This window comes from Ochlerotatus camptorhynchus, unplaced genomic scaffold, assembly GCF_037179485.1.
Source record: "Ochlerotatus camptorhynchus isolate MF236.1 unplaced genomic scaffold, CSIRO-AGI_Acam_v1.1 ptg000351l, whole genome shotgun sequence".
NCBI lineage: Eukaryota > Metazoa > Arthropoda > Insecta > Diptera > Culicidae > Ochlerotatus > Ochlerotatus camptorhynchus.
In genome coordinates, this window is record NW_027040839.1 from 285,765 (window position 1) to 301,227 (window position 15,463).

Here is a 15,463-nt window from a genome sequence, read left to right on the forward strand (position 1 = left end):
CAAGGCTTTCGAATCTATACAACCACCAGGACTTAGAAGTATGTTCGTGATATTTTTGAGGATAATTAATTAGATTTTTAAATAGAATTTTAAAGTACCTGTGAATATTGAGTTACCTTAGCAGTTTGAAATACTTTAGAATTCTGAATTGCCCTAGATTTCAGAATTTTAAGGTAATTCTGAAAATAGTTTACAGTGAAGTGTAAGTATGCAGTCTGTGCAACCTTTTATTGAAGTGGAGACGGTATAAATTTTCTTTTGCAAACTCTGGTAACAATTGCATGGAGATTTTGTGAAGAAAGGAAGAAGTTAGAATTCGGAAGAGAAATCATAGAAAATTCTTAAGATGAAATTTAAGGAGAATGCTGATATGAATCGTGAGAATAATTTCAATGGAATTCTTTCCAATGTTTCTATGGAGATTAGGTTTTATCAAGTTTTAAGAAATCTGAAAATTTCTGGGAGACTTTCAAGGCTATTTTGGCAAAGTACTTGAGTACTTAGAGTATACTGAAGAGAATAAGTCTGAGAAGAATGAGACGGTCATTCTAAAAAGCGTACCAAGGAAATTATTAAGAATATTCTAAGGAAATTTCAAAGAGAAAAATTGAGACAAAATTATGCCAATTCTTGGAAATTATTACCAGTTTGAGGGAATTGTGGAATCAGAGAGCGATTTATTAGAGATTATATGAGATAATGATAATAACTCTTAGAATGTTACTGAAAAAGTTTGGATATTATCAAGATTAGTTTAGGGGAGTCTAGAATAGAAGTATGATGAAATTCTAGGATGACTAAAATACATACAAGTACATTCAGACTAACAAAAAATTTCATGATCACAGGAAAAATATAAATTCCAGAATTTAGAATCATTTCAAGATTCTGAGACTTAAAAAATGACGCTTTAAGACTTTCATTTTAGTTGTATAATAATATTATTTTTTGACATAAAATTATTTGTAATGGTCACGTGGAGTAACCCGTAGTTTCGGTAAACTGTACGTAAGTACCACGATGTTAGGCTTTGATTGTCACTTCAGCCAGGAGAATTTTAGCTTGAAATAAAATTGCCTACTGGTCTACCGAGTGTTGTGAGTTGAATGATGTCAAGAATGAAATTGGAAGTCTGATCAATCTCAGAGTAATATTAGAATTCTATAGAACTAATAAAATCTTTAAGACATATTCTGGTATTGCATCAAATATTAAGGACTAAATCGACTATTAGTTTAAAAAAATCATCCCATCAAAGTTGCTTGACTCTTTGCTGCTTCAGAATCCTAAAAAAAAAATTCTGCAGTATTTTACCAAAAAATTAAATCAATTTTAAAATGCTGCGTAATGGATATTTACACTTTTTGGGAACACTGTGTCAATACTTTTCTCAACTTTTTGATGATTTTAGCAATGCTAACAGTTGGCTTTATATATTTTTTTAAACATGGATTTCATAAACATTCTGGTAGACTTTGAATAAATTCCAGATGATCATCCTGATAGATTTTTATGGGAGATTGACACATCACTTTGATTTCAATAGGATTATGTTAAAAACAGGATTTTTTGGAGCACATAACCTTCAATATAAACCCTTCTTTATAAAAAGAGTAATAAGCAGTTCCAAATTGAATACACATCCTCAATTTGCGAAACTTTGCTTCATGATGGCTTTTATCCGCTTGCATCACACTGTAGAGGTGAATGGGATAAAACAAAGTTTGATTATTGAGTGTTCCTAGTTCGTACTTTGGTGGCATGTTCTTCTCTAATTCGATTGTGAAGCAACAAGAATTCCAGAAGTATAACCTGAAAACACACGGCATCCGGATGGTACAGGCTCCATCGACCTCACTTCTGAAAGAGCTATGAAAAAGTTTTCACCATAGCTGGCGGGTTTTCTATAAACTTCCACTGTATATTTGCAATAGAATCATCTTGCAGTTCACAACTGGGTTATCGTATTAACCTTTGTTAAAGCTACATGTTCAACATGTTCCACACAGAAAAAAAATCTAAAATTAATTCATCGCATAAAATCTCCCTTCGTGTAATTTTGCGTTATATTGGCATAAACAATGAAATTGTATGCAAGCTTGTATACAACATTGCTAACTTATGCGATATCGCGGTTAAATTTACATGAAATATCCTGTAGATTTACGCCAAATCTAGCGGTAATAACGTGTGCGCTATATATCACAGAAATTTACATGATTTTTTTTCAAATGGTGCAAAGTAATTTTCGAATCTGGATTTTTCATCATCTGGATTCATGGATCTGGATTTCACATTTACCATCAGGTTCAATAGGCTCAACAGGCTAATTTTATGTAAATTATATGAAAAAAGTGTATTTTAAACCAGTACACTTACCCTAATAGTTATGACGACTGTTGCAAGGGGAAATTACCATTTTCTTAAGATTTTCCTGTGTATTAGGACCAATACCACCTAACTGAAAACTTCGAATCGGTGACCATGCATAAAACAATGAAAATAATAATACTATTCTTTCTCGCAACCATTTATAACGACAACCATTCGGAAATGGTTCCCGTGTACATTCCACTCACTTCACCGTGCAGAAAGCAATTTTATGCATTATGTGACAAGCTGCCCGTAAAAAGTTTCCCATTTCAAAAGGATAATACAGTTGCCGAGCTGCCGAGGAAAGAAGGACGGAAGTCTTGGGAAATATAACGGATCCATTCCGGCAACATGGACTCTGGATTGCTCGGGAGTGGACATTAACGTCATGCCGTAATAGTTATGGTTCTACATGAAAAGAGTTCACCATGAGCAGCAAGGACAGACAATTTGATGCCACTGCTGCTTGGTATTGCTGATGTTCTTTTTGACGACCCTAAACATACATATATTGCATTTTTGTTTTTATTTTGTTACAAGTTAAATATCTCACTGAGTGGCTACATCTGAAGCTGGCTGATTGTTCTCCGGAGATACATTAGCGACTGCTATGGCTTTGAATATGATGACAAGGAAGTACAATAGAGATGATCAGGAAAATCGTTAGAATGTTTATCATCCTTTGTACATTCGTTTCATCCTCCGTATCTCAGATTGAAAATGAATTCCGAACGTGGAAAGCACAATCAGCAATGATAATTTAAAGAAGGGATTGATTCCGTCGCACCGTCACTGCACTTGACAAGAGACCGCATAATTGTCATAAAAGAGAAATCATGATTAACAATTAACTACACTAAAAAAATCCATATTAAACTTACAATTCAAAGTGATTTTATTGATGCTTGACTTAGTTTCATGTTCGAAGATATCTTAAAAAGTGAAGAATTTTAAAATATTTGTTTTACGAACTTTCCACTTATATGATATAAAAATGTGTAATTTACGGCATAATGTAGGATGTAATGTTCTAGAAATTTCGTTCAAACATAGTTTTCGTGTAGATTCCATAGATTGAGAGATAAAAATCATAAAAGAGACCTTTATAGCTAAAATTCACAAGATAACAGAGCCAATAAAAGTTTCAATTAGATTGACAGAACATAGTTGCATTGCTTTTCAATGACGACCGATGTTTATTTCATTTAAAGATGATTTTTTTAGAAATATGAATCCTCATTAGACGTGTTTTTTTTTTATCTAAGGCAAGTGAGAGTTCTGTTGTTGAGGTGCTCTGTCGGTGTCCATGTAGCCAATCCTGGACGATGTGTCTTGGATACAAGCTCTTATTTGAAGCCTTTAGTTAACTCTTTTATCAGTAATGTGTGGTCCTGAAAAGGAACGATGGGTTGAAAGCTTGGAATCCAGTTTAGAACAATGTTGTGGAATTCTTTCCTTGCACCTGGATCGATTGGTGAACAGTTTGGTGACCACTTGTCGTGATGGTTGAGTAATGCTGAGCTATTAAGGTGTTTTACACAGATAAGGCTGGCGAACTGTATATTGTTGGAACGGTGGCGTGCTTGGCATATATGGCCCACAGCGGCTCACTGAAATCCTATCAGTACCTGTGCGACTTTTTCCTCCTCCGCGCTGCGGGCAGCCTTTCATCATGTAGGGTAAAGCGCTTCTTCGTCGTAATCGCCCATTTCTGTTCTATCGAGCTGAAAAGATCAATAATATCAATGATTTCATCGTGGTTTGTTCCGATGCGTTAGTTCATTAGCTACAACATAAATCCTAGATTCTCTTACAATTATGTGGGATTCATCATCAGAGGATGTTAGTGGAGACCGCATGAACCGAGGATGCGATATACCTAGCTGCGGTCCAATGCAAGAAAATTGGAGACCGAAAAATGTAGAGTGTATTAGTGAGGTAAATTAGTTATGTCGAAAAAAATAGAAAACAGATTGCCGACTGGACTCGAAGAACCACGAACGTTGCGATTATCAGACCTGAATATGGATAGCCTAAAAGCAAACATGAAGCGCTCATTTTCTCGCATACTCGACTTCGTATGCTTTTTCTGCTGGAGAGATTCGAGGCAAGTGTGTGCGTGGCTCTACAATGTTCTACAATGTGCGTCGTTCTACAAGCTTACTGGTATAGCCGAAAGCGTAGATAGAACACGAAATAAAAAAGACAAAAAACCATTACATCGCCTGCATGATCAATTTCTAACATTCGTTGCGATGTTCATGAACAGAGGATGATAGGAAACGGAACTAACATTAATAGATTTTTGGTTTGCGTGTACCCGTTCCAGGTTGGCACTTGAGCTAAAATAAACTCGGTATTAGTTTAATCGTTTCACAGTCCGAACAGTCGATGAGGATCCGTAGGATTTGTATTAGTCCCAAACAATCGAATTCCCTTTAATTTCGCAGTGACCTCGATCACGCGTGATATATTGTTTGGTTGGTATGATGAGTCAGGCTTTTGTTCGCGTGAAATTGGGCGGATTAAGTACTAGTAACAATTGTACCATTGTTGTACTTCTCGACTGTAGTGGAAGCCCGAAATATCCGGTCAAAATGTCTGGATGAAGGTCAGAATTCGCTTAGAATCTGCCAGGGACTCCTCCTCGAGCCTTGGGTACAGACTTGATCCCCTTTTAATCACATGCATTTTTTATAAGGAATAGTGGCCTCAGGGATCATTCATATGACTTTTTTTATAATTTCCCGAGCCTCTGACATGATATACAGAGTTCCTAACAGTTCATTTTTCCCAAATTTGCTAGATCCCCTTTTATCGACATAAATTCGAATATTATTTTTTACACATATCCCGGGATCAAATGTGATGAATTCTGGGGGATCGGGTCTCCTCAAACAGAGTTTTATTTATTTCACCCTCATATCTCAGGATTAAGTGTGTGTATTCCTTAGGGGGATCTAAACTCCAAAAGGGTTTTTTCATTGCTATAGTCACTCTTGAGTCATTTGTGAATTGTCCGGGGATGAGATTTGAACTGGTGACTTTGGTGTGAGAGATATGGACTACGCCGCGGCTGAGACCCCCTCCCCCCCCCCCCCCATAAGCTCCCTAACTATGATTTCAACTTCAATCTAATCTATGTTTTAAATCTAATTTCCGTCCTACTAAGCAGAACCACCACTCAACCCTTTTTTTTCAAACGGATATGAACTCAAAAATAGAGTGATTTTACTATAGATGACTTTCAAATTTACTTACCTTTCTATACGTACCGTTGGATTTGATAAAGAATCACAAATTATTTTGATATTGTAAGAAATCTAACACTGCTTTTTGATTGCAAATTCGTTCTACTAGTTTCAATTCCGTCCTAACGCATTGAAATGCAATTGGTTTTTCTAGGTTTTCGTTCTACGAATGAAGACAGAAAAAAATAAATTTGCTAGGAGTGCTTCTTTTGTTTTGAAAACAGTGAGTTTAAATATTCATACAACGCACTCGTATAGGCTTTTTTGGGGCCTCCTTTAGCTCAGTCGGTGAAGGCGCAGCTACAAAGCATGACCATGCTGGAGGTGGCGGGTTCAATTCCCGGTCCGGTCTAGGAATTTTTCGGGTTGGAAAATTTCTCGACTTCCCTGGGCATAGAAATATGATTGTACTTGCCACACAATTATACCAATGCAAAAGACTCGTATAGGCTTTATGTTGTAGCGAAGACATCATATCAAGAAGACTGGCAACTTTGCCAGAATCCAAGCGACAGATACAATAGCACTGCGCTGTAGTGAAGGTGGAAGCAACGCATAGAAAAATGAGCAAATACACAAACCTTTCTTCTGAGGATGTAATCTTTGCTATCAAATTCGTTCGAAGCATTTACCTTTGAGCGGCAGATGACGCGATTGTACCTGTCTCATAGCGTTCGGTTGAGAAAATTGAAGAGTTGCCAGTCTTCCCAAGTAGCACACATTCGTCACAGAAGGTTGCGGCAACTTGATTGTGACCAAAATAAGTCACATAGAGGTAACCTCAATAGGTTTGTGACCAGTGTGCTACTAGGGTTCTTGATTTATTGTCTTTGGTTGTAGCTATTGTCGTAACTGGGCATCATCCTACTCGAGTTTTGGCTGGATTGCGCTACTTATTCAAATAAGAGGGCTTTTCGTGCCAAGTTCTCGATCGTAGTAGGCTGCTGATATTTGGTGATCGGTACTCGGTGGTTGCCTTGGTTACCATCGACAGAGGGCTCGCTTGGAGACTCTCACTTCCAGAAGAAGGAGAGGGCTCGCTTGCTCGTCGTTCGGTCGGTTCGGTCGGTTGTTGCTGGTTGATTTGCTGGTTCAGCCGGGTTGCCTTCGTACCGTCGTTCGGTCGGTTTTCTTGCTTTCAAAGTAGGTAGATGCTACCTTTTCAGCGTCAGAATGGAGAATGACCCACATGGACAGTACATCCAACCGGTGAACACTCGTGTTTATTTCAGTTACCATGGAGACGTAATTTGTGATTAGCCCCGTTCCCTTTCAAATTGTATCATTATTTATGAACGGCCTTATATTTGAAATGACGTTTCACATTCATCTAGTGATGTCCGATTTTCATTCGAATAATCGTTTAATCGATTAACGAACCGAAAAGTAAACTATTTATAATCGGTTAGATCATGCCGATATAAGCATTAACATCTCCACAGGATCATCACCGATCGTTTCAAACATGTGCTGCACTCTCATTCGTGGAAAAATGGCAGCACAGCGAACAAAAAATAATCGATTAGTTGTTAATCGAGTAATTAAAAAATGGGACATCTCTGATTTTGGTGTGATTGTTTTGATAAAAATGAGCGCAAAATTTCATCTCTTCCGAGGGGGCAGCAAAACCACAAAATTACCTTGAATACGTGGGGTTCTCATTGGATGAAAGGGACCGTGAAAGAAGACACTAAAATAGAAAGTTTTTCTTCCGACAGTTTCATCTTAGTATTCATCTTTGGTACATCCTCCTTAAATAACTGAAGGCTTTTACACTTCAACCAATCAGAGATTGCGAAGAAGAGTTCAATCTCATTAGGGAAGTTCAAATATTCTTATTACTATTATTATTATTATAATTAGTAATGGCGGTTACCAGCTGATTAATGGGGAAATGACTTCGTTAATAATTTTGTATATGCTGGATATTAAAACACTATTATTATTTTCTAATTTTATTTTATTTATTTATTTTATTTGCTCATCGCACCTCTAAACTACAGCTATGAGCTAACGCATTGATACAAACGTATTATTGATTTGTGTACGGTGAAATATTGGATATTATTGATGGTTTCTGCTCGATAGAACCGTATAAAAAAAATATAAAGATTTTTCATGCTGGATAAAAAAAAAGGCTTAGGGCGAGGGGGCGACATATCTAAATCTATATTCTAGATGTTTAAAAACTATAAGGGACAGCCCTATGGGGTTGTACGCAATGGTGACGTAGGACTACGTGGACTTGTATAATATAAATCTTATTTTTTAACTGCAGCAGGAGCTTGTGTTTTGTGTAGGAATAGGAAATTGAGTGGGGTTCTCTCTGTTTACACTCTTTAGTATGATGCGCTTGACATAGATGGCCGACAGCGACTCACGAAGAGCTAATGATTCCGATCAATAGCTATGCGGCTTCTTTCTTCTTCTATGGATGGTCATGTGGGCTGCAGCTCGCTGCTTGCAGGTAGCCTTTCGTTGTGTACTGGAGAACACCACCACTCACCACGCGGTGATTTAATAAACACCGTTTGGTGAGTGCGGATGGAATTCAACTTTTAAATCTATGTTAGGGAAATCGCTTTTCGCAGGCAATCGGCGATAATTTTAATTATCAAAGCAAAAGTTGCACATTCGTGCAATTTTCAATAGTGACATCTAAAAAAAATTTAAAGTCTTAAATGTAACAGATGTGTAGAAATATATCTGATCGATTGGTGATAAAATTATTGAAATTGGTCCAGGGGTAGCTGAGTTATTAACGTTCTTTCATTTTTTGTTACATATTCCATTTTCGGTTTTCACAAAGTGTATAGAAATCACAGACGTAGTCCTACGTCAAAAAATCTCACACTAGCGAATCAACCCATGTAACATTTCTGGTTTTATGAAGGTTCTGTAGACCATGATTTAGACATGTAGAATGCTATAAAACCTTGATAAAACTTGCAATGTTGCTTGGGAATCTTCGAAAAATCATCTTCTTTTGCATCGCGTTTATCTTTTTGCAGGAAATCTTCAAAATCAACATAAATCTATCTACTCAGCATGCGTGCAGCTAGCCACAGCAAAACACAATCTTTTCTGGATCGTAGATAGAGTTGTCCCCCTCGGCTTAGGGAGCAAAAACCTAAGAACTGCTCTCAAAAATATATTTGTTTCACAATCTGACGTAAATATCACAATAACATTATCTTCCGTCCAGACGAAACTTTGTGGAAACTCACCCGAAAAATCGACTGTCCCCAGGGATCAAGTTTGTCCAGTTTCTTCTACGCTACAGTTTATTGCAAGAACTGTCATTACATTTATTGTAAGAAACATTTGGGATTTTTTATTATTTCCGGACAAAATGGGCCGAATGTTCTCAGAATGATTTGAAATTTCGCCACAGGTAGAGTTTATGATCATATGAATGAAACAAAAATTCAAAAAATCACTCAAAAAATTATGTTTTGCTTTTTCTGTGATTTTTCTCCTTGGTGAAAATGTTCGTTGGTAATATTTTTTTGATTATATTTTATGTGGATTGCTGCGATAATTTCCTCATCATTTGGTTCATGAGTTATGATTTTTCAAAGTGGGTCATGTCTGGAATAATCCGAAAACAACAACTATGGTTTTCCCGGAAAATTTACCACCCAGTTTTTTTTTTTTATTTTTGTTTTGTTCAAATGATTATACTTGTAGGCTAAATTTCATAATATTCTGAGAACCTTTGGCCCAATCCTGTCTGATAATTTAAAAAATTCCCCAAGTGCAGAGGATGTAAACAATGCACACTTACAGTTATCGTTCATACCATTTGTTCTACGTGTATCTGTTTAAGTTAACAACAACGCAGGAGAGGAATTTGCACGACATTTCCCATTTTGCAATTTCATAGTTTTCTTCTTTTTACTATACAATTCACAAAACAGGCCATTTATCCCCACTCCTGACTAATTTTTATTTTTTCCCATTTAACTTACAGACTGACACGATGAAGGTTCTCTGGTCCTACGGCGATCGGGATCCGGTTCATGGTGATGTGAAGGATCACGGAAAAAACCGGGGTGCCCGCTCCATCCACTTTCTTGGACCATCGTTCAAAAAGCCCTCGGACCCGCAACTGAGAAACGACATGCGCCAGTGGGATGTTACGGTGAAGAATGTCTCAATCGACGCCAGTATGGACACGCTCTACTGGTGCAAAATCTTAAAAGCTCCTACCCTAAGGGAAAAACATCACATCATAGGATACGAGGCAATACTGACCAAAGAGAGGTGAGCACCAGCAATAGATACTTATGACAGATTGCTTAAATTTATCAAACGTCCTGAGAATCACTCATTTTGTGATCTATGATTAATTGAACTGCATTATAATTGGTTGTTAATTAAGGTTATTATGTTCAAGCATGATTAATAGTTGACGCTGAAATTAACTGATAAACTGATATGATCCTTATTAATAATTGACATCATGTTAAAGTATTATTACATTCGAAAACATATACAGTACACAGGTACATGTATGATATATGATAAATCCTACATGCCGTAAAATGAAGAATGATTCGTTGCATCGGTCGCATAATTAACTATAACGATATGCTACCTAGGAAGCAATCAATTATAGATTGCATACATTGGACCTCGATACTGTTACCATCCATTCTCTTCATCTCATTTCACGATCGCCACATAGATGGGCAAACTTTATCAGACTAATTTCAATCTATATTGCAGCTCTACGAAACAACCGCTGGTACATCATATGACTCTGTTCGAGTGCTCTCCAAATTCCTATCCCGGATCCGACCCAAACTCGTGGGATGTGTGGGTTAAAAGCAGCGGAGCAGTTTGTAACAGTAATCTACTTACTCCACGCGATTGGGATTCCTGTATAACACCAGTAGCAACGTGGGGAGTAGGCGCTTCGGGACAATTCCTTCCAGAGCACATAGGTATTCCAATTGGGGGTAACAAAGGAGGTGCAAAATATTATATGCTAGAAGTGCACTACGATAATCCACGGGCTAAACGAGTCTTGGACCATTCGGGGTTTAGAATGCACTACACAAGACATGTACGGCAGTACGATGCAGGCATGATGATTTCTGGAGTTTCCATTTCCGACACTCAAATGATTCCACCGGGACAAAAACTATATCGGAATGTGGGAATTTGTGGTCCTTCGTGTACGGGAGCAGTGTTTCCAGAGGATGGAATAAATATTGTATCAGCAGCATTACATTCCCATGTTGCTGGCCGTAAAATGAAGCTTAGACACGTGCGAGATGGAAAGGAACTTCCACGGATAGTAGAAGACGATAACTATGATCACAATTTCCAGCAAATTCGTCAAATGGAGAATGAAACTACAATCCTACCAGGGGATTATCTGATTACGGACTGTGCTTACGAGGTATTTGTTTGCTGTTCCATCCAAAACTGTAGATTCTGATAACTTTTTTCTTCCCATTACAGACAATCGGCAGAAAGCGACCAACGTTGGGTGGTTATTCCACGAAGCAGGAAATGTGTCTCTCGTTTATCACATACTACCCTAAGATCGATCTCGCCGGTTGCTACAGTATGACCCCCGTGAAAGAATTCTTCGAAACATTTGGGGTGTTCCAGTTCTATTCGATGAATATGACCGACGTAGAGAATCTATTTCTCTACAATGGAAACATTCTTGATTTGCTTCCTACCACCGTTTTCCCCAATTTTGCTCCGGGAGGAGATATTGACGACGAACAGAATCAGATCGCCATCAAGGCGCTTCAAAATGCGAAAGAGTACAGCATCATAGATGAGGAAGACATCCTCTACAAAGAATCGATTCTGAACAAACTGATCATCTCGGATCCAGTAGAATTCCACGATCGAACGTTTCTGTCACACCTGAATCAACTACCTTGGCAGGAGCCGCTATTCACCAGACGAGTCGAGCAAAGCATTCTTACTGGGAAGCACATGACGTTCTGCAGGGTCTCGAATGAATCCATTTCTGTGGTAGGTACCAATATGTACACTTTAGTTACGCATAAGTTAATCGCTTTTGAGCTCACCTGAGATGCTTTAGAAAGAGCGCATCTTTCAATCGTATTTTTCCTCTCTATATATAATCTTGTAACTATTCTACTATTGAAAACAAAACCTTATTTTTCCTTCAGGCTGCCGAAATATTCAAATACCCTTCCTTCGAAGCGTTCGTCAAACCACCAAGCCACTGCCCATATCACCTCTTCATGGAGTTCAACCAATCGTCAAGCGCGAGAAAAATATCCAGCACGAAGGCTCTGGTACTACTGCTGCTGTTAGTCATTCGTCGCTACCTTTGAAGCGAATTCCAGCACGATGCCATCCTTGACAATTTCCAATTGGTTCAACCATCTGAAAATGTTTACCCTCTTTTATGTTTAAGAACCTTCCCTGTTCTAATTTATTGTCCTTTTAATTGCCCATCCCTTTACGTTTACATTTTCGAAAGTAAGTCTCTAATTTATTTAAATTCGGTGTTAATTTTTACTACTATTCACACTTATCTTGTCCAATCTCAAGTTAGGTTTTAATTGCGTAGCACGATTTCGACGATGTTCGTTTTACTCAAGGAATCAGATAAATTGTTTTCCTCATATACCTGTACCTCTTTATATCCACGGATTACACTCGAATAGAGCTGAAAGTATGCCAAAGTTTAATATAATTTTCTACGAATATTCGAGTAACTAGATTGTATCAGATCGATTAGTAGACGTTACACTTACACTTACGCTTACAATAGAAGCAAACAAAATGTAGAAGCTTGTCTAATTCATGGGTGAGTTGTTTTTAGAAAACTTATAACTTCACTGCTTCACTTCGGTCAAACATTGTACATGTATAGCAAACTACTGAGTCAAATTATTTGAAATTTAATTAACAGTAGGAAGTAGGAGTAAGTTTATTGATGCTTCTTTTTTGTAAATAATTATGGAAATTACTTAATACGTTTCACCGTAATACGCCTGTTCATCATTCATGCAGAACCACAATTCTTCATTGAAATATAGATAAAAATTACGTTGATGCAAATAAATGTGACAATTTAAATGAAACGTTGTATTGAAATTATAAACACTTAATTTAGCTTGCCTACACTCGGCAATTACGTTTGGTTGCTAAGTCTCGGAAAATGTTTCACTGATTCTCAGCAAACAAACGTGATGTGTGCTGATATCTCAGTAGAATGTGTTGCCTGTGCAAATCTTAGAAAAGTAATGCTGAAATGGGGAAAACAAAACTGAGTGTGACTACATTTTTACTTTCGTCACATGGACTACAAATAATTAATTTAATAGAATACAGCTTTAGGCAAATGAACGGTGAATGGGTGCATTATGGCAGACTGTATGTTTATGTTGTTAACTTAAAACTTGTATACTATTAGGAAATTTATTTAATTTGCTTGATAAACCTTAAATTAACTTTAAGGACTATACATTCAAAATAGAGTTAACTTTGAAATACGTATAGGTATATTTAATAAATCCGAAAATCCAGAACCTTTTTAACAACAACAATAAATCAAGTCAGATTATCCCTCGAATTAAATGCTCCTAAACTACCCATTACATCCTTTTTGTTTTAAATGATATTATTGAATATATTTTTTTATATCGTAATTTGGCCGTTCACCCACTTTTCGTTGAGAAACAGTTCTCATCTTCTGCGGGCCTATGGCATATTATAATGATAAGTTGTATTTGTAAGATGCATGAAGAAGATGCAAAGTTTGTGTAGGAGAAAAGGAGGTGAAATGCCCATAGTGGGCAAAATGCGACCCCTTATATCTCAGCTGCTAGCTGATGTGATGGCGAAAAAATTCTGGCACACTTTGCACTTCGAACGCACTAAATATGTGAATTGATGTAAAAATCTGATTATTGAAAGTCATTTGAATTTTATAAAATTTAAAAACGATTTTACAAAAGTTATTCCACGAAACATCTAAAATCTCTAAACAATACCAAAATCAACGATTTGATTGATGCAAGTTGTTATGTACATTCTTCATCTTTCGGCTCTTTAGCGCTCAACATGAAAAATAATAGTTATTTTTAACAATACTATTTGTTACTCTAAGTGGGGCACAATGCGCCCCGATAATTGTACTGTGGAAAGCATAAGCATCAGGCGTGAACTGAGCAATAGAGGAAGAACAGCCTAAATGTATGCATTCTTGGCATGAAATCTCCCTTACCACTTACCAATCAGGCTAAGGCCTTGTTGTCCTCTGCTGTCCGAAGAAGTCGTTTCCACTCTACTCGATCTATGGGCATGGCCACACTTCACCAGCCTCGTAGTCTGCGAAGGGTTCGCAGGTCGCCTTCCACTTAGTCGATCCACCTTGCCCGCTGTGCGCCTCTTCTTCTTGTTCCTGTTGGGTCGCTTTCGAGAACCATTTTCACTGGGTCGTCGTGCGGCATTCTTACGACGTGCCCAGCCCACCGTAGTCGCCCAATTTTTGCAATGTGAACGACGGATGGTTCTCCCAGCAGCTGGTGCAATTCGTGCTTCATTCGCCTCCTCCACGTTCCGTCAGTGTGATATTCGTTTCCGCCATCGTCTCAAAGCTCCATGCCATGATGTCGATGTCATCGATGAAGGCAAGAAGCTGGATGGACTTTCTGAAGATCGTACCACTCGTGCCTATCGATGTTGAATAGCAGACATGAAAGCCTTGCCGTAACCACCTTCGAGATTCGAAGGGACTCGAGAGTGTCCCCGATACTCGGACAATGCACATCACTCGATCCATCGTCGCCTTGACCAATCGCGTCAGTTTATTGGGAAATCCGTACTCCTGCATAATCTGCCATAGCTGATCTCGATCGATTGTGTCGTATGCGGATTTGAAATCGATGAACATATGATGTGTGGGCACGTTGTATTCGCGGCATTTCTGCAGAACCTGCCGAATCGTTGAAATTGGGTCCGTGGCGCGGGCACCCATGAATCCCACCTGGTATTGCCCCACGAACTCTCGCCGGCGGAATAGAATTTGGGAGAGTACCTTGTAGGCGGTGGTCAGCAGTGTGATCGCGCGGTAGTTGCAGGAATCCAACTTGACGGCCTTATTGAAGATTGGGCATACGACACCTTCCATCCACTCCTCCGGTGATATCTCCTCCTCCCAATTCTTGGCAATTACCCAGTGCAACGCTCTAGCCAGTGCTTCACCACCGTATTTTAATAGCTCACTTGGTCGAGAGGCACGCACTAGTCTTTCAATACTACGCAGCCTACTGACCAAATATTTAAAATCTTTTTATTACTGCTTTTATTACTTTAAATACACTCTAAATTTCGTTAAATACTTTAAATACTGACAATATTTGATACTTAAATTATTTTCAAAACATTTACAGGGTGCGTGACGAATTTTTGCAGTAAATGGCATATTTGAGAAAAAATACACCAGTTAGTTATTCTAGCAATGAATTTTGTGCGATTTATTTTCTTTCGCAACATATGGAAGTTGTAAGTAAATTTATTCAAAAAAATTGCCTTCCCTTTCGACGACTGTAGTTAGACGCTTCCGGAAACTGCAGTATGCACGTTTTAAAATGTTTCGATCCATAGATGTCATCACTGCCTTGATTTTAGCTTTTAGCAACTTAAGTGTGGTGTGAGGGGTTCTATTGGTATCCCGTTGGACGACGCCCTATACAAAATAATCCAACGGATTGATATCGGGACTGCTTGGGGGCCAAATTTCTTCCTCCCAAATTTACGAAATATTTTCCGTAAGCCATTTCTGTTCTTTATTAGCAGTATGAGCAGGTGGTCTTACACTTTCCCAAGCC

General features: G+C 38.1%; 1 protein-coding gene across 1 annotated transcript in view; it reads left to right on the forward strand.

Moving 5' to 3' along the window:
• LOC135709143 (MOXD1 homolog 1) overlaps positions 1-12,079 on the forward strand; it is a 141,468-nt gene extending 129,389 nt beyond the window's left edge. Inside the window, exons 3-6 of the mRNA XM_065231359.1 lie at positions 9,598-9,890; positions 10,356-11,034; positions 11,097-11,627; positions 11,789-12,079. Coding sequence (XP_065087431.1) covers positions 9,598-9,890; positions 10,356-11,034; positions 11,097-11,627; positions 11,789-11,956 — 1,671 coding nt within the window. The 3' untranslated portion in view covers positions 11,957-12,079. The remainder of the gene's footprint in view (positions 1-9,597; positions 9,891-10,355; positions 11,035-11,096; positions 11,628-11,788) is intronic.
• The last annotated feature ends 3,384 nt before the right edge of the window (positions 12,080-15,463 follow it).